Source organism: Fringilla coelebs (assembly GCF_963513975.1).
Source record: "Fringilla coelebs genome assembly, chromosome: 2".
In the NCBI taxonomy this organism is placed as follows: domain Eukaryota; kingdom Metazoa; phylum Chordata; class Aves; order Passeriformes; family Fringillidae; genus Fringilla; species Fringilla coelebs.
This window is the reverse complement of record NC_140029.1, coordinates 15,757,489-15,769,864: the sequence shown is the minus strand read 5'-3', so window position 1 is coordinate 15,769,864 and position 12,376 is coordinate 15,757,489. Positions and strand designations below refer to the sequence as shown.

General features: G+C 42.1%; 1 protein-coding gene across 1 annotated transcript in view; it reads right to left on the bottom strand.

Annotated features, from left to right (window-relative positions):
• Positions 1–11,961, bottom strand: part of MAP7D2 (MAP7 domain containing 2) — an 80,633-nt gene extending 68,672 nt beyond the window's left edge. The window contains exon 1 of the mRNA XM_084200868.1: positions 11,884–11,961. Within this exon, the coding sequence (XP_084056994.1) occupies positions 11,884–11,926 (43 nt within the window). The 5' untranslated portion in view covers positions 11,927–11,961. The remainder of the gene's footprint in view (positions 1–11,883) is intronic.
• Between the last annotated feature and the right edge of the window lie 415 nt (positions 11,962–12,376).

The following is a 12,376-nucleotide window of genomic DNA, read 5'->3' as shown; positions in this document are numbered from 1 at the left end:
TTCCAGCAAGCTTTCATCTGATATTTTTCCTTGACAAAGGAAGGTCACAGACAAGGAAAGTTGAGACTCCATCATGTTTCTGCATGCAAGCTAACCTGTAGTGCCATTTTTCTTTACTATACAGTGCAAACCTAGGTGAAAAACCCAGGAACAAATTAACAGCAGTACATGAGAAAAGAGTCTTGCCTGCCTATTTAAATTTATTAATACTCAGAAATTTATTAATACTCAGCAATTATTGCAAGAGTGCATTCAAAAGATTGCTATCTCCAGCATTTACAAGGAATCTGAAAATTGCATACAATGATTATACACGTCATCAATTCTCTCTTGGTTTATTCTTTTAAAAATCATGAAGTATACATCCAAAACATACTGACATGAAAGATACATCAAAAGGGGATTTTTGTTTGGGTTGAGGTTTTTTGTTTATTTCTTTTTCACCAGTTTTGTTTTCCCTTGCTAATCTGGAATTCCACCATTACAACATGGTTAATAAAATGACTCACCAGGGTTGCTTCATTTTGTATATAAGCACAGAAAAACCAAAACCATCAATGGGTTGTACACTTTGTTCCAAACACCAAGAGATGTGTCTCAACTTCACCTAGTCAGTTCTTGAAACATAATAGCAAATATTCACCCTGCAAAGCCAGTAACTGTTGCCTTGATTTTTTAAGATTTTCTTAGCTTTCTGATGTTGACATTTTTGTAGCGAACTTTCTCACACACTTTCTGTAAATAAATTGTTTTGCATTCTTTTATGGAGGAGGCGAAATTTGATGGACTGTTAGTTTGTCCAGTGTCATTGGAGAGGTGGCACTGTCACCCTCCAATCCACTGTCACTTTTGGAAAACTATAAATGTTGGAGTCAGAAAATAAACTTCCCTTTTCTCTTTACCTTGAGAGCAGCAGTGTGCGCTTGTGTTCTCTCATGTTCCATAGTGATAAGTAACCCCCTAGAATACTTCTCAAAGCAAATTAGACATCTGAACTTTTATTCCCACCCTCTTGTCTAGGGCTTCTCTAGAACCCAAAGTGAGTTGACCAGAACCACCCTGAGCAGCAGTTGCCACCTTGCAGCACAGTAAAAGATCACAGGTGCTGTGTTCCAGTATAAAAGGCTGGGCCCCAACATCCTGTGCGTCTGTGAGAGCAGGAACCAGCTGCTGTCTCAAGAACCTCAGGGCTCATGCACTGACTTGTCCTATTCTTTTCTCCTCTCCACTTCCATGTATCATGAACCAAGCTGCTCCTTCTCCAGACCGGTGGGCAAGGAACCTTGCTTGTCTGGACTGTAATTGGTTGGTCTCATAACAAGAGGTTATCTGTCCACAAACCTTGCCTCACTGGAGAGACATTCATTGTAGGATTCTCAGCAAAGGCAGCTGACTGCGGAGCTCCTTGCCAGGGCTGATTAGACACAGACTAATTGTGGGCAGAGCAAAGTTCAGGACACACCTGTACAAGGAAAGGCTTTTGTATGACTGTGGCAACAGAGAGCAGCTCTGCTGAATGTGGAGCTCCATATCACCTAACACTTAGGCTGAAAGCCAGCACTTATACGGGAATCCTACACTCTTCCAGAACTTTGTCACATGTAGATACAAATCAAAAGATACATAGTAGGGGTTGAAAAACCTGCCTACCCATAGCAAGGAAAAAGAGGAGAGGGATGAGTAGGTTGAGCTGGCTAAAGAAATAGAAACCAGTAAATATTTTGGAAGAGGACAGGAGGAGTTGGGGATGCAGCAAAAGCCATCTGCTGTCCTGCATGTAAAAAGTTGGAAAGAAGGGAAGTGTAGGCCTACACACAAGAAGGCTGCTCTCTAAGCCTTAGCTGACAGTAGAAGAAAGTATCTGGGCTCACAGGCAATGGGACAAAGAAAATTACAGATGTATAATCACAAACAGCCACCTTCTCTACCTTAATGAGGATTAATGCTATAAACAAAAACAAAACTAACACTTTTTTTTCCCCAGTAGATCAGCATCTGAACTTCTTACCTGAGAATACAAATGAGATCTGAAATTAACTTCTCCCAAACAAGCAAGCAAACATTTTAGTATTGCTCCTGTGCATAGGCAAGAGGAACATCTAACTGGCAAGAAAGAAATATTTTCTAGTCTTCACTAGAAAGTCTTCACTTTTAGTACTTTTTTAGTGATGCACCAAATATTTCTGAGTCAAAAGGAGACAGTTGACTAGCGGCAAAAGATTAAGAGATTCTTGTTCCTGATTAAACATTTGAAGACTTAGGGGCAGATTACTTCAGCGTAACATGCTCCATTAAATCCAGAACCAGAAGCCATCTTCTCAAGCAGAGCTAGATGATGCACACTGAAAATCTTTTCCTCTACAAACTTGACACCATCTTACCAGTCTGTGTAAACTTTGACACAGGAAATTCCCAAAGACCCCAAACTGTATACTCAAAGAATGTCACTCTAGCTGTAGCTACAAATAAATATGTATAATTATTTATTTCACTGTTCTCCAACAACAGCACTTGGAATCTGTCAGACAACAGTGAAACTACATTTCTTTACTGAGCAACACCCAAGAAGAACAAATTTGGTTTATTCTGGCAAGGTACAAGGTAATGGATAGATTACACAGCTGGAAACAGATAGGGATGGCTGAATGCTTTCAAATCTAAAATGCTGGAATTATAGCTAGCTTTTAGTTGCTGAGCAGTTTTCCACGTTCCTTTAAGAATTTTATTTCTTGGGGTTTTTCAGTTGTACAAATTTATGAAGGACTGTATAATATAATCAGCTTGAATCATTGCTCCTCAGATCCAACAGTTCTCAGCCATTGGGTCAGAATAGAAAAATTACATCTTCTAAGTACTACTTTATACCATGGAGGTTTTGATCAGAATTTCTCAAGATGCATGCATCACCAGGAGATATCTAGATTCATTTCAGTGCAAAAAAGCCATTAACAAACCATCTTGAGGACTTTTGTCCCTCTACTTCTCCAAGTCTATAACTTAAGTAAGTATATCACACTTGCAACACATTAACCAAGAGCTGCTCTGAAGGCTAGGAAAACACTCCTCGACCTATTTGTTTTTGTTACCTTTGATTTTCAAAGAGCTCTTTGATATGGTGATTCTCTATTTCTGAACAGTAATGCCTGAAGCAGAGGTTAAATAGCATGGAATGCATTTTCTTTTCGTTTCCACCTTTTTCCTATTCATGGTCTCTCTGCCTCCCCTGCAGCTGCCACAAGAAAAACTTCAGAGCTACTTCAGCCCTCTGGGGTCCCACTGCAGGAGGCAGGTGGGCTGGTGAGAGGTAAATTCCTGCTGGAGCCCATCTGATGGGCCCAGTCTCCTCCATCATGCTTTTCTCTTCCTCCCTCCCTAGGCTGGATGGAATGGAGTGATCTCTGCTGGGGCAGCAAGAGCAAGAATTACTGTTTTGAGTGTAATTATGAAACTGGGGCAAGAAGCAGACTAGAGCAAGGGAATATGTACATACAGAAGATAAAGTCAAGATGTATTTTTGGACACATCTCTAAGTCCTCTAACCTACTGTATACTTGCTGTGATCTTACACCCCTCCATTAATGCCTATTTCTAGGCATCAGGGAGGACAGCAGTGAGACAGTTTCCCTCACTAATGCGGCTACCCTTATGACCTTGTAGGCAGGACTGAGTGGATGGGAATAGGGAAGGAAGAAAACACCATTAGAAAGAAAAATAAAAAGCCAACTTCTAAAATCTTAAGAGTTATCTTAGTAGGGTCTCATTTTATCAACAGCATAGATGCACCATTATCAGCAAGTAGGCACCATTATCAGCAAGAAGGTCTTTGCAGTGCAGGGGTTTTCATCAACAGAGAATTTCGTGATCTTCCAGGAGCATCACTGTGCTATTTTAAACACCTTTTCACTTGCTACATGGCCTGTAAGCTTGTCACTATGCTTTAGGGAGTACTCACTACAAGGAGGTTGCATGAAGACTTTCTTTATAGTATTCAGTTCACCTTCATCACTTCAAACAGACCAGTCATGACAAAAATTGGATCTGAAAGTGGATGTGCTTGTACTGTGTAACATGACTTTCAGCTCCGTTCACACATGATTTGGACAACTTCATCACAGATTGAATATATTAAAATTCAAAGGTAGGCTACTTTTTCATTACATCCTTTGGCTGTATGAGATTTAAAGGAAGACTGGATAATGGCAGCAACTCTGTTATAAGAGCAGAGATTGCAAAAACCTCCCAACCCAAATCAGGGAAAACATACTGCAAGGCATGGAAGAGATGCAAAACTGCCCATAGAATACAAAAATTATTATGAAAACCAAGCTATTTACATTATCTGTAAATGCCTCAATCTGTTCAGTTATTTCTGTTTCAAGTTTTCCTTCAGTTCTGTAACTTGATAATGCCATAAAAAAACAACCTTTCTCCATAATACATTCCCTAAACCATTTCTTCCCTATGCAGGGCTCAAACATTTTCATTCAGTGCCACAACCTGGCCTCAACAAGCCATGAAACACATCCTGGCTCACAACCCTGCAACACAGCACTCACATCCAGAACCTCATCAAAAACTCATTTGTGCCAACGGAAGGTCACCCTCTTGTTTCACTGCATCATTAAAAACCACTTCCTCTGACTATTGAAAAGTGCCATGTTTACTTGTAACCACAGCACTTAGAGCCACTAAACCCAGGAAACATAATGGAAATACTTACATCTATTAATAGACCATTAAGCATATGGGAAAAATATGCCCTGTGGCTGATGCATGGTATCAAAAGTCAAGACACTAGCATGAAAGTAAAGTCCTACTGGCTCCCTTCCCTTCAGGAGAGGGAAAGGAGAACTAGAACTCATCCACCATTTATTTTGGAAGCCATAATTTGCTCACTGTTTATCAACATTTTAAGAGGCCCAACAGCATATTCCAGTTCTCTCCCTGAGGTTTCTTTCCCCTGACACAGAGCAGGTCTGCAAACACACACAGATGTCACATTCAACACAAACAAGGGAATGAAAACTGGCAAGATGCAGGCAAATCACCAGCAAAAGGCAAAGGAAGACACTTCCCATTTGTTGATATCACCCTCCCATGGAAAGGGAAACCAAATCCCTTAAAATATGTAAAAATCACAGTAATGATGTGTGGATAAACACTGCAATATGTCCTGTTTTCCCTTCTGAGACAAAAGGAAAGGGCCTTTCTTGGGTGATTTGTCATGCAGCAGACTTAGGAGCATAAAAAATATTTTTGTTTCACATGGCTGGAGTTTTTTCAAAATTAAGTTTAATTTACTCCCAACAGAATTGGATATCAAAAGTTTATTCCAACTCAACAATCAAGGCTAGTTTATTCAAACTGGAATATTCCAGCTCTCACTCCATCTATCACTAAAGTGACAAGGCATCAGAGTTCTGCTGGAAAGTTTGTATCTTTCTCTTTTGATTGTAGCCACATGAAGAATTTCAGTATTCCACCCCCATGAGCAAAATTAATTTCAAACAATAACTATTTGAATGAGCATTTTTCTGAAATAAAGCAGAGCCATGATGACTTCTGCCTGGCATGAAACAAGTAATTTGATAATTCATATGGATCGAACTGGGCAAGGCATAGTTGCAGATCTTCCTAAGTGAAACAAAACCACAACACATCCTCCAGCATCCGGCACCAAAACAGACAAAATTGTACTAACCGTAGTAGTGTTACCACTGTTTTGTTGAAGATTTTTTGATATGCTTTTACAGTGGCATCCAAAAATTGATATATGGTAGCATGTACTTTTATCTAACACACCCATTCCCATCCTATCAAAATCTCAGGTAGAAGTGATAAATTCTCACTCATAATATTTATTGAAATCACTACTAGGAAAAAGAAGTATCTAAGAGAAACTATTCAACAAAGAAAACTAGATTTATGAAGCTTCATGTAATTTCTTCTAAACTGGTTGAATGCACAACACACCTGTGATGGTATTAAGGTTATGGGGCATAAAATCCATTTTCCTTTTTGTGCAAGCAGATGTATTACTATGCACAAAGCCAACAAGGCACCTGGCTCTGGCATGAAGTAACAATGCAGAAGACACCCCAGACTAAAATGCTCATCAGATCACACCAAGTCAATACATATTCCATGGACTGGTCCTCTTGGAAAGAAAATGCAATCACACAGTACTACAAAACAACACATGTAATTACTACTGAAGGGGTTGCCTTTGAAAGCTTAGGCAATTTCACCTGTTCTATACTCAAAATACAGAAAATAAGAGTTTACAGATTTTTCACAAACCAGAAAAAAGGATTTGAATGTCCAACACTGCATTAAATGTATATTTGCTTTAGGAAGGAAAAACAGAGCTCAAAAAGTTAAACATTATATGATGCACAGGAAACAATCTCTTCTGTTAAATCATTAGAAGAAATGGAGTTTGACATTGTTTTTCCAACTGGTCCAATCAAAAAGCATATACCTGTAACACTGGAACAAAAAAAAAGTTGCATTTTACACATTGTAAAGGAATGAATATAACAAAAGTGAAACATTAACACAAGAAGATGGCTATTGGCATCTTTATGCCAAGAAAAGTAACGTGAAAACACAGTGAAAAAAACAAACTTTGGCACACAGAGAAAAACAGTTTAAAGCAAGCTCACACCTAAGCAAACAACTACCACAGCACAACTGTGGAAACCCTGCACAACATCAGGAATACCTCTTCTATTCATCACTGCTTTGGAGCTTCTTACTGAAAAGCTGCTAAAACAACAAACACCTGCTGTGTAGCTGAAGTTTATGCAAAGATCACAGAAATGCTTTATCAATCTCAGCAAAGCAGGCGTTTGTCTGCAGCATCTCAATACTACAAGAATAATCAGCTCCCCCTCGATCAAAGGAAAGCAGACACAAACACATGAAAGAAGCAGCAAAAGCCTTCAGATATTCAAGAGCAAAGGCAAAATTGACATCCCAGAATTTAGGGCAAAACAGTTTGATCTGACATTTGGCAAACAAAGATGACACGCACACAAATAATACATTAAACTAAAAGAAGCGCAATACTTCACAAAACTTCAGATCACAGAGGGCATAGATATTAAATAATTATGGGAAAGTGGATAATGCATTTAAGAGTTACAAGAATAAAATTACAAAAACTAAGAATGTGACCAACAAGCATTTGAATATATTAGTTCATTACAACTGCAAAAAGCCTGAAATGTACATGCATTATATATGTACATACACAGAGGACAACTCAGAGCCAGAAGTAATTCCATATGAAACATTTGGATTACTATTTAACTACAACAAGAAGTCCTTTGCTAAGATTCTTACAACATTCAGATCCACAGAGAGTGCTAGGGTTTTAGGATCTTGACAGCTTCATGACACAAATGAAGAAAAACAATAGTGTACTATTTGAATGACAAAGTCTGTCAGATGCATGAGTCTTTTAAACAACATAATAATCTTGAGGGTTTTTTTAATGGTTAGATAGATTTCCACTTTGTGAAACCCACTTATCTTTGCACAGTGACACATCATCATCATTAATCATTGTGGAGATAAGACACAGTGAAAGGTATTTCTAAATATCCTATCTAAAGTCACCCCAGGGTAATGTGACTACCCAAGACTTTGAGTCACTTTTTTCACTGGGTAAGCTGCTTGAACACAAGTGTATTGGGAAAACTGATACATACCATGCTCCTACATGCACTAATTCCAGGCATAGAAAACACACCAGTAATATATCAAATTGTGATGAAACCAAACACGAGTCAATTACAGCAAAATAACCCAGAAATTATGTGAAATGACCTAAAATAGGCAAATTAAAAGTTCACTACTGTTACAGTAGTGAACTTTGCTTTTGATTACTCCAATAACCTTGGCTGAGCATTACTATTCCTTCCAGTAGTTAAGCATATTATCCAGATTTTCCCTCTCAACCAGCAGATGTCCACAAGAAAGTTAAATCTGAGTGTGAAATACAGGTAACTAAAGGCAGTTAGCAATCCCAAAATTTGCATTAACTTCCTGATCAGCTTCATCTCTCTTCATCTTATAAATAACTGGGCCTGTACAGTTCAGTTATTTATAAAAACTCCATAAAACAGTATATTAAACAAAAAAGCATAATATAAATTGATGCAAAAATCTAAACTGAGGATTACTGCTTCTAGGATCTGCTCGACAGCTTGAGCCAGTCACAAAGGGCTGGAAGCTGCAATACCCTATCAGAGATCTGGGGCAAAAACCTGATTTCACAAGGAGTGGTCAAGATAAGTAAAAGAGAAGAGCCAAACAAGCTACTCAATAATCCTGAGAGTGGGACCTTCTTGCAAAGGTGAAACACACAAGAGGGAAATCAGATGTTTTTTCCAATCATCTAACAGAATTTAAGGCCTTGCTTTATTTCTGTAGCCTTAGAAAGCATTTCTAAGCGAATGCCAGACATAAGATTTTTTAAGAATTTCCCCTGTCAGTTTTGGTTCACATACATTGAATGACTGATAAACAAAAAAGTTATAATTGTATTTTATTTATTAATGAGATTTTAAAAAGCCTTACTACATAAATTTTCATACAGTATCATCACACAGGATACATAATTTCATTTACATTAAATACATACATGCTGCTTCAATTAGCACATCTAGAAGTAATTACCTAATGTTCAAAAAAGCATTCCTGATGCCTTTCCACTGCTATGGATACACCAGCCACCAAAGCAAATGGAGCTATGTGACACTAGACAACTCTGTCCTATAAACACTAAAGCTTTCAGATGCTTTACTTCCCTAACCTGTGCATTTCAAGTCATACACCTTCCTCTTACTGCTGCAGTCCTGGAATGCAAAGGCAAGAAATTTTTCTTCACTGCTGTTTAGTGAACTTTACTGGGAAGAGGTTTGACTTTGCTTTTTTAAAGACAAAGCCAATACTTTAAATACCAAAACAGTAACCTTGATAGTGTATTAACTGCCCTGAACTAAAGCCAACACTTGCAAATGGTAGTATCACATGAAAAGCAGCACATGAATTAACCTTGGGGATAAACAACCTTGAGTGTCCATATATGAGAGAAAACAGTTCAGTACAAAAGAAGAATGTAAGTACACATTAGTTAAACCATTTTGGCCTATGAGAAATCACTTGGAAAAGCAATGAGATCAAGAAGAAAAACCCACACAGTATTTTTAAAGGAATCCACACATTAATTCCTTTCACACAAACTGGTTTTGTGATATACAGTCTAGGATGGCACACATCATTTTTTCTCTTAAATTCTTTTAGGCATGATCATGTTTTCTATACGGAAAAAAACCCCAAACAACCAACAAACACATCTTACTCTGAAAATCAAAGTGTCCAGTCTTTCAACCTCCTAGCACATACTTTAAGCAAATCTCACCAGGCAGCAAAAAGGAAGACAAGAGATTCAATACTGAGCCACTTGTCCTTCAAATGCTCTTTAGTCATTACCTTTACTATAGACAGCAGCAGCAATAATGCCTACATTTTGGTCACCTAACACTCTCCCTGACAAAAAGATTCCTACAGTGTCTTCTCACACTATTGTTTGCCTCATGCCTTTGATTTTTGGCAAAGAGATATAATTGAGCTCTGCAATTATTATTTTCTTGTGCCACAGAATTTTGCTCCTTGTTTGCAGAATTAGAAACAATTTAACAATATACTCTCCTCTAGTAGTAAAGAGATGCAAAAAAATTCCATTATTGCAGGCTTGTTTGTTACAGCTTGGTCTGGGCAGACAGTCTGAAGTGCCTTGCTTGCAATTCCCCCAGCACTGGAGGATCTTACAGATCAAAACTCAGATGCTGCCAGAGAACTACAGCTGGGGAAGGGGAACGGTGGCTACAGTCACTGCCTGATGTTGGCAGCACCCTTTTGGAGAACAACACCATGGGAAGGAGCATTTTACTCTGGAACAGAGAGGTAAGGCTCTCCCTACGACCACGACAAGGACTCCAGGACCAAGACATACATACAAACATGAATTAAGAGATCATCATTTCCACATCCACGTTAATGATTCACTTTAGTAGCTGTTGTGCTTGTTACAAAATTGGCAAATCACACAAAAGAGAGCCTCATTCTCTGTTGCAGGAGACCAAATGCCATCCATATTGCTGTCTGTAACACACCCCACACATACACAATCTTTTACACCACATCGTGTATTATCTTCTAGCAGACAATTCAAATAACAAATTTGGCCAAGACCACTCTATATATACTGCCTTCCTTGGGCATTAGTGCTCAAATGCCAATGCTTGACCACAAGTAATGACATCTGTCTGTGCCTGTCCATGCCCTACAACACATGACCCATTTGATACCATCTTTAATTAGAGTACATGCTACCTTTTCTATGGATTCCCAATCTCATACAGGGTGAAAAATACGTATAAAGAGTGAAGGCTTTTTGCAACATTTGCCTCTGAAGTTAGAATGTATAAACTAAAAAAAAAAAAAAAAAAAAAACACAAAAAAAAAAAAAAAAAAGGGAAGAATGCAAGTGAATATTGGGAAGAATTCCCTATGCTTTAGTAAAGAGGTTAAAAAAAATCCTCACAAATATGAATTCTGAACATTAATTTCCTCCTGTCTTCCACGTGAAATAGTAAGAAATGGAGACCCAAGCCCTAGAAGTGCCTGACTGCTCAACAGGCAATAGCCTTACAGCAAAAGCCACAACTGCTGAACATGTGGAGAAAGGTGAGGAACAGCAAACAAGGGTGTTCCCAGCTCCTTCCTTGGCTCCTCATACTGTGTTACCTCAGAGAAGTCAAAGTCTCAGATTCCCTCTCCATAAATTTGGAAGAGTAATCCTTCTTTATCTCCCAAAGCAATTGTAAAGCTACTTTTAGTCACTACAGTGGCTTAGGACAAACGGGGAAATTAATTCCCTCTTATGCACCAGGTTTACATGGTTTACCATCCACAAAGCAGAAGCTCCATACCAGATAATTAAGGTAAAAGTGTAATGAGCACCTGCATAACACCTTAATCACCAGTCATCCCATACTGAGCCCAGGGGAAGTCATGTGAAGGAGAAGCAGCCAGACCCACCCCAACACCTACATGTGAAGCCATGAGCCAAAGTCACGACCACCAGCCTTGGCCCCAACATCTCATGGTGCTGGAGGAATTGATCCCATGCCAGGTGCTGCTCCCCACATACAGCACAGCAACCTCCACCACATCCCACACACACTTTTGATCCTCGGAAATTAAAAGTTACGTTCGCCGAGCAGCGAGGAGAGACCTTAACCAGGAGCCGTGCCTATATAAGGGCTCCGCGTGCGGTGTTCACGCCCGATACCCGCCCAACCAGTTTGCTGCCCGGGCTGGGCAGCACCGGCACAGGCAGGCCCAGGCACCGCCGAGAAGGAGCTTTACAAATCGCTGCCTCCCCGCTCTGCACTTCGGGGCACAGCCGAGCTGCCGCCCGCCCGCCCGCCCCGGCAGCACCGCCGGCGGCCGGGGAAATCGCGGCGGCACAAAAGCCACCTCATGGCAAACACCTCCCGCCCCACAAAGGGCAAGGACGGGGATCGCCGGGAGCCGCGGGCGGGACCCGCTCCGCGTCCCCTCGGGAGCGGCCGCCCAGCGCCGGCACCGCCGCGGCTCCCGCCGACAGCGGCCGCCCCATCCCTCCGAGATGGCGGCCGGACCCGGCGGCACCTGCCGGGGAGCGACCCCCGCCTGCCCCCTCCCCGGGGCTCGGGCAGCGCCGGGCGGCGGGAGACGGGACGGGACAGCGCCGGGAGAAGCCGCGGGATGCGGGCGGGGGAGCCGCCGTCCCCCGGCACGTCGCGGGGCCACGGCTCCATCCCTTACCTGTGGCCCGCGGGTGGCTCCGCGCAGCCCCCGGCTCCGCCATCTTCCCCGCCGGTGCCGCCGCCGCGTCCCGCCGGGGCCGGCTGGGCTGGCTGCGCCCGCGGCCGCCGCACAGGCGCAGTGCCCGCCCCGGCACCTGACGGCGCGGCGGAGGGAGGGAGGGGAGGGCGGGCCGCGGCCGGGCCCTCACGGCGGGGCGGGCCCGCTGCCCAGGTGGGGCCGCGCCCCGCCCTCAGCGCTCCGGCTGCAGGGCTGCGCTCGGGCGGGGGGCGGCCGGGCGGCGCTTCGGTGCCCGGGCGCGTTCACTCGGGTTATCCCCGAGAGCCGAACAACGCGCGCTCTCCGGCTTTCCGGGTCGATCGGGTTTTCCCAGATTTTTCCATCCAGGTGTTTGCGTCCGCTGTTTGCAGCCTCGGATGAATCGATGGCACTGGGGAAAGGCACGGCCGTGTCCTTCCCATCCGGCTGCGATCGCGGTTCCCCCACGGGGTCC